General features: G+C 46.1%; 1 protein-coding gene across 19 annotated transcripts in view; it reads left to right on the top strand.

Annotated features, from left to right (window-relative positions):
- Window positions 1–15,907, top strand: part of LOC129811066 (receptor-type tyrosine-protein phosphatase S-like) — a 278,327-nt gene that overhangs the window by 155,254 nt on the left and 107,166 nt on the right. For all 19 annotated transcript variants that reach the window (XM_055862203.1, XM_055862204.1, XM_055862195.1 and 16 more), the window contains one exon: window positions 13,534–13,722. In XM_055862203.1, coding sequence (XP_055718178.1) covers window positions 13,534–13,722 — 189 coding nt within the window. The remainder of the gene's footprint in view (window positions 1–13,533; window positions 13,723–15,907) is intronic.

The raw sequence follows: 15,907 nt of genomic DNA on the forward strand, positions 1-15,907 counted from the left end.
AGTTTATACTGGATTAAGCGTACATTTTTGTAAACTGTAATTTCGTTAGTTATGCTCCAACTTTGGGCTCCCGAGTGGCGCAGTGGTCCAAGGCACTGCATCTCAGCGCTTGAGGCGTCACTACAGACATCCTGGTTCAATTCCAGGCTGTATCACATCCGGCCGTGATTGGGAGTCCCATAGTGCGGCGCACAATTGGCCCAGCGCTGTCCGGGTTTGGCCGGGGTAGGCCGTCATCGTAAATAAGAATTTGTTCTTAACTGACTTGCCTAGTTAAATAAATTCAATAAAACTGCCAACATCAGTTATTTTGAAGTCTTGGTTCCAATAGTTTATATTTTTTTCGAAGAGATAGTCAGTTGGATATGTTCTCTAAAGGTTTTGTATACCTTATCATATGAACATCCTTTTCTGACTCAAGTAAGATTCCCTCAAGGTTACTCTGATGTCCAAAATATCTCAAATCGACATGTTGTGACGTGTAACTTTTAAGTAGCATGTATTTGAAAATATCTACATTGGTCAGTCCAAAATTACTTTTGAATTCTGTCATGGAACTAAAAGTATTTCCTGCTACCAAGTGACATATTCAGAAGGTGTAGAAAGAGATACAGGAAAGATGAAGAGGTGAAGAGATAAGAAAGAGAAAAGGGGGAGGTAAATGGATGGAAAAACAGAGGGTGCTAAAAGGAGAGGTTTGTGTGTGTGTGTCTCTCTCTGTGTGTGTGTGTCTCTCTCTCTGTGTGTGTGTGTGTGTGTGTGTGTGTGTGTGTGTGTGTGTGTGTGTGTGTGTGTGTGTGTGTGTGTGTGTGTGTGTGTGTGTGTGTGTGTGTGTGTGTGTGTGTGTGTGTCCGTGTGTGTGTGTGTGTGTGTGTGTGTGTCCGTGTGTGTGTGTGTGTGTGTGTGTCCGTGTGTGTCCGTGTGTGTGTCTCCGTGTGTGTGTGTGTGTGTGTGTCTCCGTGTGTGTGTGTGTGTCCGTGTGTGTGTGTTTGTGCAGGTCTGCGCGCGTGCTTGTGTGCGTGGAGCAGGTGGGCATTGAGTCTTAATAAGGCACTGTCAAATATGGTGCAGATCTACCCCCTCCTCTTCTCCCTCTTCTCCCTACTCCTCTGATCCACCTGCTGATCTCACCTTTAGCTCTCCCCCAAGTCCACATACACTGAGCAGGCAGAGAGGGGGAGATGTAGAGGGGAGAGAGGGAAAACTAGGAGGAAAAGACCATCAATAAATAGGCAGTGAGAGAGAGAGAGAATGAACAGAACAGTGATAAAGCGTGCAAGATGAAAGAAAGATGGGGAGACAGATATAGAGAAACCGACTAACAGGCGGATGAACAAGAGGAGGGGGGGGAAACAAAATAACCCGAGAAAGAGAGAGAGAAAAAAAAGAAAAAAGAAAGAGACACAAGAAAGATGAGAGAGAAAGAGAGAGGGGCCTCCATCACAATGGAGGCAACCCTAGCAGACCTCATTTGATTAAGTCTGCAGTGAGCCGGCATTAACACCCGCCCAACTGTATTTGCCCGCTGTATTATCTCCAAGCCAATTCCCATTCCCACTGCCTCACCTCCCTCTCTCTCTCAGCTGCTCCACTGCTGCATTACACATTTGTTTAGCACTGTTAAGATCTAGCACAATCTGCTATGGGGCTTTGCCGCGCGTGGCTCTATTTGCGCACACGGCACTATCAGCCGAGAGTGTTATCCAAACGGGAAATTGTATTTCCCTATGTTTACGTCCCATTTGTGTTGTGATAGAGCTATGTCGTTTTGTTGTGCGTTTCGAGTCATACTAATAGTTTGAAAGGAGTTGTTTAGCTCTTGTACTACGGGTGTTTGGTCATATTATACCTGTCTATACTTTTCATGATGTGTTGGTTTTCTGAGGTCATTGGTGGCTCCTTTTTACTGACGTCATCTCTCACTGCTCAGCAGAGAAGACATCCCTCTGTCCATCTCTCACCCAGCCCATCCTCCCCCTCTCATCCTCACTGAGTGCCTGGGCTGAATTTGTACGCCAAGCTCGACAACCCTCCAGCTCCATCTCTCTCCAGCCCCCCTCAGAAAGTGCCTGGGAGACTGGAATGTACCTTTATTTAACCAGGCAAGTCAATTAAGAATAAATTGTTATTTACAATGACGGCTTGGCAAGAGGCAAAATGCCTCCTGTGGGGACGGGGCTGGGATAAAAAAAAAAGATAGAGAATGGTTTGGCCAACTCAGTGGACCTGATTGGTTTATTACTTGGTGTAAAGTTTGGCTAAATGGATCCTGTGTCGGCTGCAACTCGACGATCCGGGCTAAATTGAAAGATCAGTGTCTCCGGGATTGGTTTTACAAGGGGATAAGTGCTCAATTGTTTGATTGGCCCTGTGACTCTCTGAGTTGAGAGTAAACCTTGTGTTTTTCTCTCTTCGGTTCAGTGCTCTCTTTTGTTAACCCTTCTTAAGCTGAGTATCTCCCTCTTTGCCCGTCATCTCGTTTTTCTCCCCATCCATATCTGGAGGTGACCAAGCGGATAGACTGTACTGTTACACGAAACCTGCTCTGAAAGGAAAAGGAAAGTGGCGGATAAGGGTGGTTCCCATGGAAACGGGGCTCAATGACGGTCCCTCGGAGGGCCCTGCACATTAATTGTGCTTTTTCTGTATTAGGCTCCGCATTAGCTGCTGCCAAGGCAGCCACTACTCTTCCTGGGGTCCAAGCAGAAACAGAACAACACATCAATACCTCTCACAAAGACAAGCAGTGATGCAGTCAATCTCTCCTCTACTATTGAGCCTGGAGAGATTGACATGCGTGTTCTTGATATTAGCCCTCTTTGCATATTTAAAACCAGTTTACAATCTAGGGTTACACCAAGCAGGTTAGTCTCCTCAACTTGCTCCTTTGCCAAATGTTTCATTACTAGATTTAGATGAGGGTTTAGTAAATGATTTGTCCCAAATATAATGCCTTTAGTTTTTATATATTTAGGATACGCTTATTACTAGCCACCCATTCCAAAACTGATTGCAGCTCTTTGTTAACGGTTGCAGTGGTTCTTACTTAACCATCTGATTTAAAGAAGGATGGAGCCGGGTTCACCTTTTGGCCCAAAATTGAATTTAAGGTAATCCAAAGCTTTTTAGTATCATCCTAGTACAGTTTATTTGTCTTTAGTCACATGATTTCACCTTATATCAACCATTTCACACATATAATCCAGATACTGGCTGTTAGCACTTGGTGGTCTATGGAAACTTCCCACAAGAATGGGCTTTAGGTGATGCAGGTGAAACTGTTGCCATATTATACTTCAACAGCATTTGACATGAGATCCTCTCTAAGCATTACAGGAACGTGATTCCGAATGTATACAGCAACACCTCCCCCATTGGCATTCCTGTCTATTCTATAGATGTTATAACCATGTGTTGCTACCACTGTATCCTCAAATGAATGATCTAAGTGAGCACGTGAACGCGCGTGGTCAGCTCATGGCACTCTGCCAGACCCCTGACTCAAAGAGCCCTCATTCCCCCCCTCCTTCACAGTAGAAGCATCAAACAAGGTTCTAAGGACTGTTATCATCTATTGGAAGCCTTAGGAAGTGCAATATGACCAATATCCCACTGTATATTCGATAGGCAATGAGTTGAAAAACTACAAACTTCAGATTTCCCACTTCCCGGTTGGATTTTGTCTCAGGTTTTTGCCTGCCATACGAGTTGTGTTATACTCACAGACATCATTCAAACAGTTTTAGAAACTTCAGAGGGTTTTCTATCCAAGTCTACTAATAATATGTATATATTAGCAACTGGGCCTGAGTAGCAGGCAGTTTACTCTGGGCACCTTATTCATACAAGCTACTCAATACTGCCCCCAGCCATAAGAAGTTAATGTGGGCTATTTTTAGCCCTTTTCATGGTTGCTTGTTTGTTTTTGGTGCTTTCCTGGGAAGCGTATTGGAGGTAGACATGACAGTGATATTTACATTTGAGCTGATAGTACAGGGTGATCTGCCCACAGTGGGCTTCCTACTAGGGCAAACAGACTCAGTGCTAACAGTGCAATTCAGGTCCATAGGCTAATGATTACCGCTGACAATAGCTGTCAGATTGACAGATGTATTCAGGGTAGTTAGAGGAACATAAATTAGGTTAGTTATATTGACCGCACTACCGCATCTGCAAGAGGTTATATGCCTTTCATGTCCTCTGTTGATGATTATGACAGGGAGGACTAGAGCACTAATAGACCCAGGCTGTCAGGCTTTAAAACAGTTTGCAATGTTGCTGGAGATGAACCTGGAACCCCTGTGGTTAGGTTGTTATTTTATTTTAGGTACTCAAAGTTATTTTAGGTACTCGTTTAGGGCCACGAGGCGACTGAAACGTTCCCGAACCCCTTCGATAGCACGGGAGAGGGTCAGACATCATTATTTTCTTCCCTGTGCTAACGCGGGTGTTTATAAATGATTTTGTAGTCTTCCCTCAGTTCCTTAGATCACCTAAAGTGAAGGTCGTTACAACTAACGTGCGTGACGATGTTGCCAATATCAGAGTAGTCGGCCAGAACCGTGGGTAGGAGGGAGTTGATTCAGACACTGGCTCCTGGGTGACAGTGGACCTTAGTCGGTCCGCAGACCGTCGGCAGGCCGAAATGTCTCACCATTGAGCTGCCAACAATGACAGTGGTCGTGATGGTTGTGAATGAATAAAGAGGAGCTGGGGGAGGCGGCATGGGCCACCATCCTCAAGAATAGACACGAGCCACTACCCAGGTGACTGATGCTGTACAACACAGAGGTCACACCACCTGCCAAGTTCTGGCAGAACAGATAGGCCTTCAGTTCCCACACAGGACGCCGTTTCGCTGCACATCATGTGTGGAGGGGAGTGGGAGAAGGGACGGGTTTCGATATCTCCTTGATGATCTCAGTATTTCACCCTCATTTACGCCGCTCTGAGAATTCCCATAAAGGCTTACATAACAACTGCATTATTGCACAATACAACAAGCCACGGGAAGCGCTTATTCCTACCTGCTCTGCCATGAAACATACTATATCCAACTTGCTCTGCCATGAAATATACTGTATTCTACTTGCTCTGCCATGAAATATACTGTATCCTACTTGCTCTGCCATGAAATATACTGTATCCTACTTGCTCTGCCATGAAATATACTGTATCCTACTTGCTCTGCCATGAAATATACGGTATCCTACTTGCTCTGCCATGAAGTATACTGTATCCTACCTGCTCTGCCATGAAATATACTATATCCTACTTGCTCTGCCATGAAATATACTGTATCCTACTTGCTCTGCCATAAAATATACTATATTCTACTTGCTCTGCCATGAAATATACTGTATCCTACTTGCTCTGCCATGAAATATACTATATCCTACCTGCTCTGCCATGAAATATACTGTATCCTACTTGCTCTGCCATGAAATATACTATATCCGCTGTTCCAGACACTATATCTCTGGAAGGAACATAGAATGAGAGAAAGGGAGAAAGAAACACAAAAGAGAGACAGAGTGAGTAAGAGAAAAGAGAGTAACGGAGAAAAGAATGGAGATGCTATCCGGACAGCTTTTCCTTGATTACAGAGCTTCTGTTCTGGAGCGGCTGACTCAGCCTGACTGGCTTCATAGTAGCAGCTGTTAATATTTAAAGAAGCCTCTGCATCCTCTGCCGTAAAGGGCATGCCGCACGCAACTCACTGTTGCTCTAGCCCTGGCCGCCCGGCCTCTTCCTCCTCCTCGGCTGGCACCCGCTCCCTCCGCCAGGCACTGCCGTTGGCACTGGACCATGCAAAAGGAACATCTGTTCACCGAGTGCGCTGTTTGCCTTTTCTCCCCTCTCCCTCTGCTCCCTCTTCATCAACTTCGCACCGAGATACTTGTCCAACACTAACCAACGCTCATCCGCATCAGGAGATGAGCGGACTGAACGGAGCAGAAGCCTCTTTTTTTTTTACAGAGCCGCTGGATGCTAAATTAGCACGGTGCGGGTGGTGGTAATTAAAAGCAATGTTGACTTCTGTTGGGTTTTCGGTCGTCTCCGACCAAGTTATATTGGGTCGTTTACTGTAAGTGTGGGAGTTCAGGGCAGGGTTTGTTTTTCTGTCCTTGTCCTATTTTTTATTTTTTTTTACATTTACTTCGTTGTTGTTTCTGGCATGTGTACTGTTGACTGAGGGAAAGTTAAACCGCTGTGGCCAATTCTTCCTTCGAGGACCGGTCTTCCCGGGAAATGATGTTGAAATTGAAGCCTGGCTTCTTTGCTTTTAAAAGGAAGGGGCAGCCACATACGTATCCCCTCCCGTGTCCTGTCACTATCGCAAAAGGAATGTCCTCTCTTTCCCTCTGGCTTTTTGTCATTCTGGGCACATCCTCTCACGCTCGTCGTTTTTTTCAAACTATTTATTTATTCAGCCGCTCCTACCGTCCTCCCGAGCAAGGGTCCACTCCCCATGACACCCCTATTGCTTCCCACCCTGTTATTAGATGCTTAGTTGCACATTTCCCTAGAGGGAAATGTGGCCAATGTCACCCCCCAATCCTTCACAATTATCATCTGACTCATTTTGGGTTTCAAAACCGTTCAGCTGATTGCGCTGTGTGTGGTTGGGTTGATCTGGGGATACAGGCCTCTGCTGTCTTTTGCTGTCGTTGGAGAGGTTCAGCGGGGAGCTCAAAGCTCGAAGCTCAAAGCTCAAAATCATGGTTGTTTTGGCTCCGGCTGCAGAATGGGCTTAGAGAGAGGGGCCTCTCTGAAAAGGCCTCTCTCTTTCAGGTGAATTAAGTCTTCTCATGCAGCCTCGCTGGCCGTGTGCATCCAAGCTTGCATTGTTGTGTGGAGGGCGAACAGGCATTATTTGGAATTCCTTTTGTGTGTTTTATACTGTTTAAAGCATTTGTTATTGACTGGGGGGGGGGTCAAAAATGGAACTGAAATTCTACCCCTTGAAACACAGATATAGGTAATAAGGCCAATTTTGCAGTAAATAGTTCTGTGTATTTGGCCTACTAATAGAAAGGAGGTTGTTTAATTGGCAAAACTGCAGCATTGCGGTGTGTAATGCAAATGAAAGCCCATGCCGTGAGGTGCCCCCTGCCAAATGCAACTTGACTGGTTGGCGCCGTCTCTCGGAGGACAGGCATTTCTTCTCTCTTCCCGGGCCTCATCTCTGGAGTTCTCCTGTCTAACCCTGGGCCACGCAGGAACCCGGGTGCGCTGGGCGCAACTTCACTACGTCACTGGCTGAAACGGAGTAGAGCTTTTTTTCTCGCTCAAAGTTGGTGCTGCCACCTCGCAGGCAGGAGATGGGTCGGAGCTGTCCCGGGCAATTACTTCTCTCTTGTCTTTTGCTGAGGTAGGGAGAGGGGCGGCCTGTGTTGGACTCAGCTGTGAAGTGCGGGAGCTGCTGAACGTAGCCTCTGGCCCTGAGAGCCTTTGACACAAAGGCTGTCAGTACTGGTGGTCAGGCTGTAGTGCTGTATCTCAGTGCTGTATGGGCTATAAAGTTCAGTTCAATTGAGGTTGTTGGGAGAAAGGGGAAGTGCGATGAGAGTTCAAAGTAGGGAAATGTGAAGACCTTTGGCACTTTAGTCCACCCTGTTTTCATGGATTCTCACTTCTCCGGCACCCAATAGCATTCACTGAAACAAGTCCACATTTAGGCTTCAGACGTGACAAATGTGTAGCCCCAGAGGCTATAGCTGTGGTTGTTATTGGACGTGGCTCTCGGGAAGAAAAAAAACTGCTACTGGGCTGCCGTTACAGTGGTTGGAACACACTGCTTGTGGCAAAGGCTACTTGCAGTTTGGCCAGTTGCGATGATAGCTTTACAAGTGCGGCCTAATAAGGTTGTACGCTGGGTTTACAGGGATCTGGACAGTGTCTGTGGAACACTCACAGCACCGCTTCATATGCCAGAGGAAAGTTATCTTCGCAGTGAGGGAACTGTTTAATTGACGAGCACAAGAGTTGAGAAGCCGCTGAGGCCACAGACAGTCCATCAGAATGGAAGCTTAAACCGCTCTCCTCAAGCAGACACACTGGGTCACCCCTGCAACCGTTATGTTCAAAAAGCTGACCCGGCAAACGCGTTCAACTGCAATCTGGAGCGGCTCCAAACCTTTTTCTCCGTTTTGAGATTTGGATGTAAATTCTGCTCTTGGTGCCGCGGTAAGCATGAAGAATACCAATAGGTGCCGGTCACCTCTCAGAGCACGCAGACTGTGAAAATGCAGTGCACTGGGAAGGAGAGGTTGAGCGCATGCTGCATAATACCCATTATCTACCTGAGATTGGAGTCCGAAAGGGAGCACGACGAAGAGGCCGTGATTCGTTTTCCTATGCTGCTTCTCTCCCCTTGTGGCGGTCCATGCTGACACAGGCGCAGCCAAAAAATGGCGTTACCCAGGACCCCCTGAAAGACCTGGCTTCCCACTGGGCCCGCTTCTGCCATCCCCCTACCTTTCCCCCACAAACAATCTTCAGCCTCACCAGCCGACCCTCTCTCTCTCTCTCTCTCTCTCTCTCTCCACTGTTCCCCGGGCGCCGAAGACGTTGATGTCGATTACGGGAGGCCCCAGTACTTCTCTGATTCAGAGGGGTTGGGTTAAATGCGGAAGGCACATTTCAGTTTAATACATTCAGTTGTACATCTGACTAGGTATCCCGCTTTCCCCTTTCTTTCTCTCTTTCTAAATTGAATTACATTATATTAAAATTGCTTTATTGGCATTATGTAACAAAGTACATATTGCCACAGCGTACTTTGGAAATTAAGTTATTAATTTGCAATATAATTAAAATAATAATAATAGTAATCAAGATTGTCAATAATCAAGTCTAAAGGACTGTGTGCCGGTGTCCTAGCTAGCTAGCAGCTTCAATGGCAGTGGGCACGGCATGTAGTAAGTCACGCATAGTGAGCACAGCATGTAGTGGGAGTGGCATGTAGTAAATGCGGTCTGCAGATGGACCCTTCTCCCTAGCCTGCTTCAGTGGCCTTGTTGCTATGGTTACCACCTGTAAACAGTTGGCGCTAGTTAGTAAGCTAACTAACAAATTTGAACTTAGCTAGCTAGCCTGATTAAGATCGCTCTATTAACTCAAACTCTGTCAATCTTTTCCTCTTGTGTTGATCTTCAGTTGTCCATCTCCGGAGTCCGAACAGCTGGGGCTGCAGAATAGTTAAATGTCTATTTATTCAAAGGCTATGGTAATACTGAGGCTTTCTCTCTCTCTCTCTCTCTCTCTCTCTCTCTCTCTCTCTCTCTCTCTCTCTCTCCTCTCTCTCTCTCTCTCTCTCTCTCTCTCTCTCTCTCTCTCTCTCTCTCTCTCTCTCTCTCTCTCTCTCTCTCTCTCTCTCTCTCTCTCTCTCTCTCTCTCTCTCTCTCTCTCTCTCTCTCTCTCTCTCTCTCTCTCTCTCTCTCTCTCTCTCTCTCTCTCTCTCTACAGTCTCTCTCTCCACAGTCTCTCTCTCTCTCCACAGTCTCTCTCTCCACAGTCTCTCTCTCTCTCCACAGTCTCTCCCTCCACAGTCTCTCCGTGATATTAATGTACAGCCTTTTCCAAAGCCCCATTGCTGGCTGTGGCGAGGGGTAATCAGTTAACCTGATTATGCCACTGATGAAATTAAATCATTTCGGTAAGTGAAAATAATAATATGAGTAATAAGTGTGGGGGATGGAGGTTCACCGATGGCATTTGCTGCAGTCCCTGGCTGTGCTGGGAAAGTGTTTTTGTCCCCAACCCCTTTCGGGATGGTACTAGATGGAGTTTTGATGCCAGCCTATCAGAAAGGGTGACATCATTTGCTTCAATAGCTACTCTATCAAGTTGCATTTTACACCTGTCCGCTCTGATTCACAAGTCCAGGTCAGGAGAAGTGGAATGATTTTAACCTTAGTAACGGGATTTATTTGGGTGTAAAAACTCCATCTCAAGATGACCGTCTCATGTGGGCCGTAGCTCGCGGGAAACGAGAAAGGGGACATGACAGCAGGCGAGAGTCCACAGATGTAGTGTCATCATGTGGTTGCTAGGCTTACCTATCAGATTAAAGGCTTTGCACCTGTCTCTTGCGTAATAACGTTAAAGAGCGCAGCACAATTAAAGACAATTACGGATAATGAGCACCGTCCCTGCTTTGCGCCGCCACTTTGTGGGTCCTCAGCCAGCTGTTGGATGGCGTAGATAACATATGTAATCCAACATTGTGATCGTCATAATGACACCACTTTCAGACGCACAGCCTCTGAGGATGGCCAGGGTCAGACTAAGCTGCCCAGATACCAATTCCTCTGCAAGAGCACCAACACGTAATTGCAAGGCACTGCCAATTTCAAGCATCAATGGAACACGTGTTTTCTAAAAGCGACAGTAAACAAAAGCCCTCTACAACTATGGGGGCGACAACTGGTTTGCATGCTGGGTAAAGTATGCTTTCAACGTCCCCCCTCTCCTGCGAACGCCAATGTAACCGCTGAGTGATCGGAGATATTTTTAGTGTAATGGATTCATTTGAAATATCTCCATTTAAGGATAGGTGTGGGGGTTAGTGCATTAGCCGTAGCCCTAAAACATAAACAGGCAATGGCAGGACTGCGGAGCTGACCCAGGCGGGGGTGTACTTGCTACCTGTGTAAAAATCCAGTCACAGCGTGACTGACGAACGCATGATGACGAGCGTTGAGCGTTCGGACACCCTTCTGGCGAATTAAACAATGTCTTCGCAACTGACCGATCGGGTCGCAGCAGGGCTGATTTGATTTGTTCCGGAGAGTTGTCATTGCGGAGAACACCAGTCATACACAAATATAATCGATGCCAGTCCTAGGGCGCCCTCGGAGAAACTCTGGGTACAATCAACTCTCGTCATTGTCTGCTCTCCCTCTCTCTCTGTCTTTCTGTCTTTTCTTTTCTCTCTCTCAGGCTGGCTGACCCTGAACTAACATTCTTTTTTTTAAACAGTGATTTATTTATTCCTGCATGGCAGGTTCTATCGGCAGGGGAGATTGTATCCAACACCATTCCTGGGGAAGCTAATCGCTTCCGCATGGTATTTACCAAGGAGGGGGATATTTAGGCTGCTGTCTCCGATCTGGGAACGGCGGGTAATGATAGTGTAATTGCTCTGCGATTCCTCCACTCCAGCACTTTTTGTTGTCCGACTGCTCGTCCGTTCCTTTGCCCACCCTCCGCCACTCCGAGCTCCTCTAGACATCTCTGCACTGAACCCTGCATCACTCGGCCAATTGAATTATACTCAAACCAAATTACTCATCATATGTTCTCGCGGCTTCGTTTACTACTAGATGTGGTTAGAGGAGTTGCTCTCCCACTTCCAGGCCGTTGAGGGCGAATTGAATGGGATGTAAAGCGTGGATGGATGCTCAACGTCACACATCTCCGAGAGCCTCCTGGAGAAGTGGGACAGCATAGCCTGCCACTTGTGGGGGGAAACACAGGTCTGTCCTGCCAGTATAACCGGAGGGGGTGGCGTAGTCCCACAACTCTTAACGCGTCTGACACATAGTACGTTGATGTCACAGAGGGACTAGTAGAGAGAGAGAGAGTAAGGGAGACTCACACAGCTCTGTCCCGTCTTCAAGTGTGGGATGAAATACAGGCTCGCTGCAGCGTTCGGCCCTCAGGGGAACCGCAGTACAAAGAGATCATACATCAGCTTTCGTTAATAATCGATGGGGAAGATTCGGCATGGAGCCTAAAACAGCACAAATGCCTCTCATTCTTTTGAACCAAATACTGAAATATTTAGTCTGCTCTGCTGGTGTCAGTACCCGTGCTTGGAAGTCTGTGAGGGGGCCTACTTTAGAGGCCTCTCGCTCATGCTTTCTCTCTCTGTCTGTTTCTCACGCATCTTCGCTCTCTTTCTCTCGAACCTCACTTTTTCTCTCATTCTCTCTCTTCCTCTCAGATAATCTCTCTCTCTCTTATTCTCCCCGGAGAGCTGCTTACCCCTGCTTGCACCACTCTTCTCTCCGTGACTCAAACTAAACCGACTGACCTTATTTCCTCAATCAAGCGGTCTCCAGGAGTCGACATGCCCGTCATGATGCCTGGCAGTTCATGTGAGGTCATTGTCCGCACTCTGACGATAAGAGATTACCTCTGCTGTAAGGTTGGCAGTGTTTTTCCTTCGCAGCCGGCTCAGTAGCCGGAGGCGTCTGATGCATATTACACCGCAGGGGGTAGTCCCAGGTTCTCAATGCCCAACCGTGAGTCACAACTCAGCTCTTCTGAGTAGAGGTCAGGCATGAAGTCGCTCCAGAGCCCATGTCCAGAAGACTAGCAACAATGGGAGATTCCCCCATTCTAATAACACTTAGCGTTAAATGCACTGCTAGTTATGAACCTCTAACTAGCCCCTCGTTGCTTGATAGCGCTAAATTGGTTCGGCGTGCATGACCAAGTACTACAGTAATTGCTAAATTGCCACAGTGTACAACAACTGAATGGCTAATTAGCCTGCTAGTGCTGTATGTGTTCCCTCCCTGTTGGAAAGTGCGCTTTGACTAGCATTACTCGTGTTTGTTTATGGAAAGACCAGTGGTGATAGACAAGGCACTTCTCTAATCGTAGCCTTGAGTGTAGTTGTGTCCTGGAGTGTGGTTGGTTTGGGCTTGGTGGTACACAACGGCCACAAGCTGTTGTTTATATTTGTTTGAATACTCACTCACAGATACTTGAAATTCAGGCTGGGTATTCTGTATTCTAATTGGTCAGCTGTGTTTGTGTGGGTTGCCGCGTCTCCTCAGATTGGCTCAGCCCAATATACCCATTTAGAATTAGGAAGTAGGAGGCAGATGTTTCTGGGATTACAAAACATTTGCCGGTCAGGTTTGCTTTTTCCCTCCTCGGGAGCCGGTTTCCAGTGTCTCCCGTCCCCTGGTAAGTAAGGCTGTGACTTCTTGGGCCTCAGAGGAGGGTCGTTTTGTGGGTTTATCAATTATGATCCGAATATGCTTTATTGGTTTATCGGAGTTGATCTGTCTCTGCGCCGAGCGTACTCTCAAACTCTAGAGGTGTAGCTGTCTGCCGTTGTTCAGATTAGGATATTCGGTGACTGAAGCGTGAATGGCCACTGTCCTTTAGGCCCGTGATAATGCATATTAGAGGATACAGTTAGGGTGCTGATCTGTCATCAGGTTATACAATCATGATATTTAAGGAAGTATTGTTTTTTTATTTTGAAATATCCTTCATGCCATTCTCTTCCCTATGTGTAAGTAGAGGTATGCTCATTAAGCTGTGTTAGAATGGGTACAGTGATCACTCTTGTGACTCGCATGGAACACAGCCTCCATTTGAATTGGTCACATTAAAGCAGGACATTTATTGCTTTAACCAACTACCTAAGAGTGTTGATAAACGATAGCCATTTGGTACTCTTACTTAGACTCACTAGGCAGTAGTGCTACTGCATTAGCGATGTATCGAGTCAATTCATTTAACCAATATTAATAACCGTGACTCTTTCCTTTGTCCCCTCTACAGAGGACTTGCTCCCGACAGGATTCCCCAACATAGACATGGGTCCCCAGCTCAAAGTGGTGGAGCGCACACGGACGGCCACCATGCTTTGCGCTGCCAGCGGCAACCCCGATCCAGAAATCACCTGGTTCAAGGACTTCCTGCCCATAGACCCCAACGCAAGTAACGGGCGAATCAAACAGCTGCGCTCAGGTAAGGAAGTGATGCACTTTTTTTGCTGCCCTCTTATTCTTCTTGACTTTCTAGGTCCTGTCGCTTAGCTACACCTTCAGCTGCCCCGATTTAATTTTGAAGGATTTTGAAATGGTACAAAAAAAAGAGGAGCGCACGAGATTCAGTTATGAGTCGAAACGTTATGATTGATACGCGACGACTGGCAGGATGATTTTCGCTCGATACTGTTCAATACCTCTGATTGAGGGCAGGAACCACTCAAAAAGGATTCACTAGGACTCAGAAATGTGTCATAGAGAGAGACAGAGAGGCTTGGTCGAGATGTCACCCCCACAAGACTGTAAGACGTGCTGCCGTTGATTAAACTTTATTGAGAGACCCAGTAAATAAAAAGTATAATTATATACCTAATTAAATGACAGCCCAAGAGCGGCCCCAGGCAACAGGGGGTAGATATTGTGGGTCGATGATTTGTCACCATCAGAAAAATCCGGTGCATCCCATTTGATTTGCAGCTGCTCATGTAAAAGGGTGGACAACACTAAATAAAGAGTCTGTTGCAATCGAGTTCTTGCCCTATTTATGATCACTGCGAACTGCACACAAAAACACTTGATTTGTATCCATTTTTAAGGCTGGCTGGATATGACCGAAATAGAAAACTGACGTTTTTATGGACCTTTGACTCTAAGAAATGTAGCAAACAACAAATGCCTGTTTTCTATGACCTTTGGCCCGCAAGAAGTTGCAGCTGAAAATTTACACTTCAATTTCACCACAAGAAATCCCATGGTGTCAAAAGAAAGTGTTAGCTCACTTAGATGATGTTGTACAACTTTCCGAGTGCTCCGTGTCTTGGTGTTAGCGGACAGGGTTTACCCTGCGGGGGTATCAGGAGCTCGCCGAGTGCTTTGGAGTGCCGAGGTTGTGTGCAAAATGCTCTTGACTTCCCTATCTGAGGACAGCAGTCCACTGTAGGGGATTCCTAGGAAGCAAGTTTTTTGCCTTAACTTATGTTAATGTTTAGGGTCTAGAGCTCGTTTTAGCACACGGTCAGGGCTCTTCCTGGGCTCTAACCATAGGAGGCATATTCATTAAGCCTCATTTTTTGATTTTACGGACAAACATGCATACTGAAACGTGATTAGGCTTGACATCCTGAGATGTTTGTGTGTTTTGCACCTTTTTGCTCACTCGAGGCTCAAAGAGTTTCAGGGAAAGGTGGGTGCGGTGGGTTGGTAGAGTATTTTCGTCTTATGAGCTGTCTGATATTGTACACATCTACCCCATGTTTGCGTCTCTCACTTGTCTCTCTGTTCGACAACGTCTTCACTTTTCTGTGCACGTCTGCATTTTGCACCCAGTGCGGATTGCCTCGCTGTATCTCTCTGTGTGTTATGTCTGTCTGTCTGTTGAAACGATGACGTGTCACTCTGAGTACACATCATGCAGACTTCAACAACCTCCATTTGACCTTCAGCTGACCCACAACAGTTCTCACCACTAAACAATAACAATAACAAGAACAAAAGGGGACAACAAAATAACTAATTCAACCAAATAACTAATTCTCTAACCTGCAGTTGAACACTGTTCGATAATTAAAGTGCCTAAAATGTAAAAATGTATTCCTATTTTATAAGCACGTACAAATACATTGGTTAATACTTTGTCCCTGATATGCATCACAGATTTTTTTACCTCCTGGCATTTGACAATGAATAAGGCATTTGGCAAATTAGATTTTGTCAAGTAACAACCCTACGTAATAAAGCCAGAATAATTCAATTAAATATAATCAAATACAATTTTAACATTTTAGATTTTAAGTACGGCACAGTTTTACACACAAGCTACATTTACTCAATGCTAACATCTTTACTACCTGAACGCCTGTGTGAATATGACATTTTGTGTGAAAAATGTAATATTTGCCTTCTCGGGTAATAAAAGACCCACCTAAACAGTGTCATTCCAGAACTCTATGTGGTACTACTCCCGGAGTAAAACCAAAGCGTAAAATAAATTGTTCTGTTTTTCCTTCCTTCTGTTTGTTTTTCTGTTCCCCTTATAATTTCCAGAAGCCTTTGGTAAGTGTCTAAGTCCACAAGCCCCCCCCCCCCCCCCACTGTCCCCTAAGCAGATGGCATTTTAACTACTTTTAAAATGCATGCCCCACGTCCTCTCCTCCACCTTCTTCCTC

Source organism: Salvelinus fontinalis, chromosome 14 (assembly GCF_029448725.1).
Source record: "Salvelinus fontinalis isolate EN_2023a chromosome 14, ASM2944872v1, whole genome shotgun sequence".
In the NCBI taxonomy this organism is placed as follows: Eukaryota; Metazoa; Chordata; class Actinopteri; order Salmoniformes; family Salmonidae; genus Salvelinus; species Salvelinus fontinalis.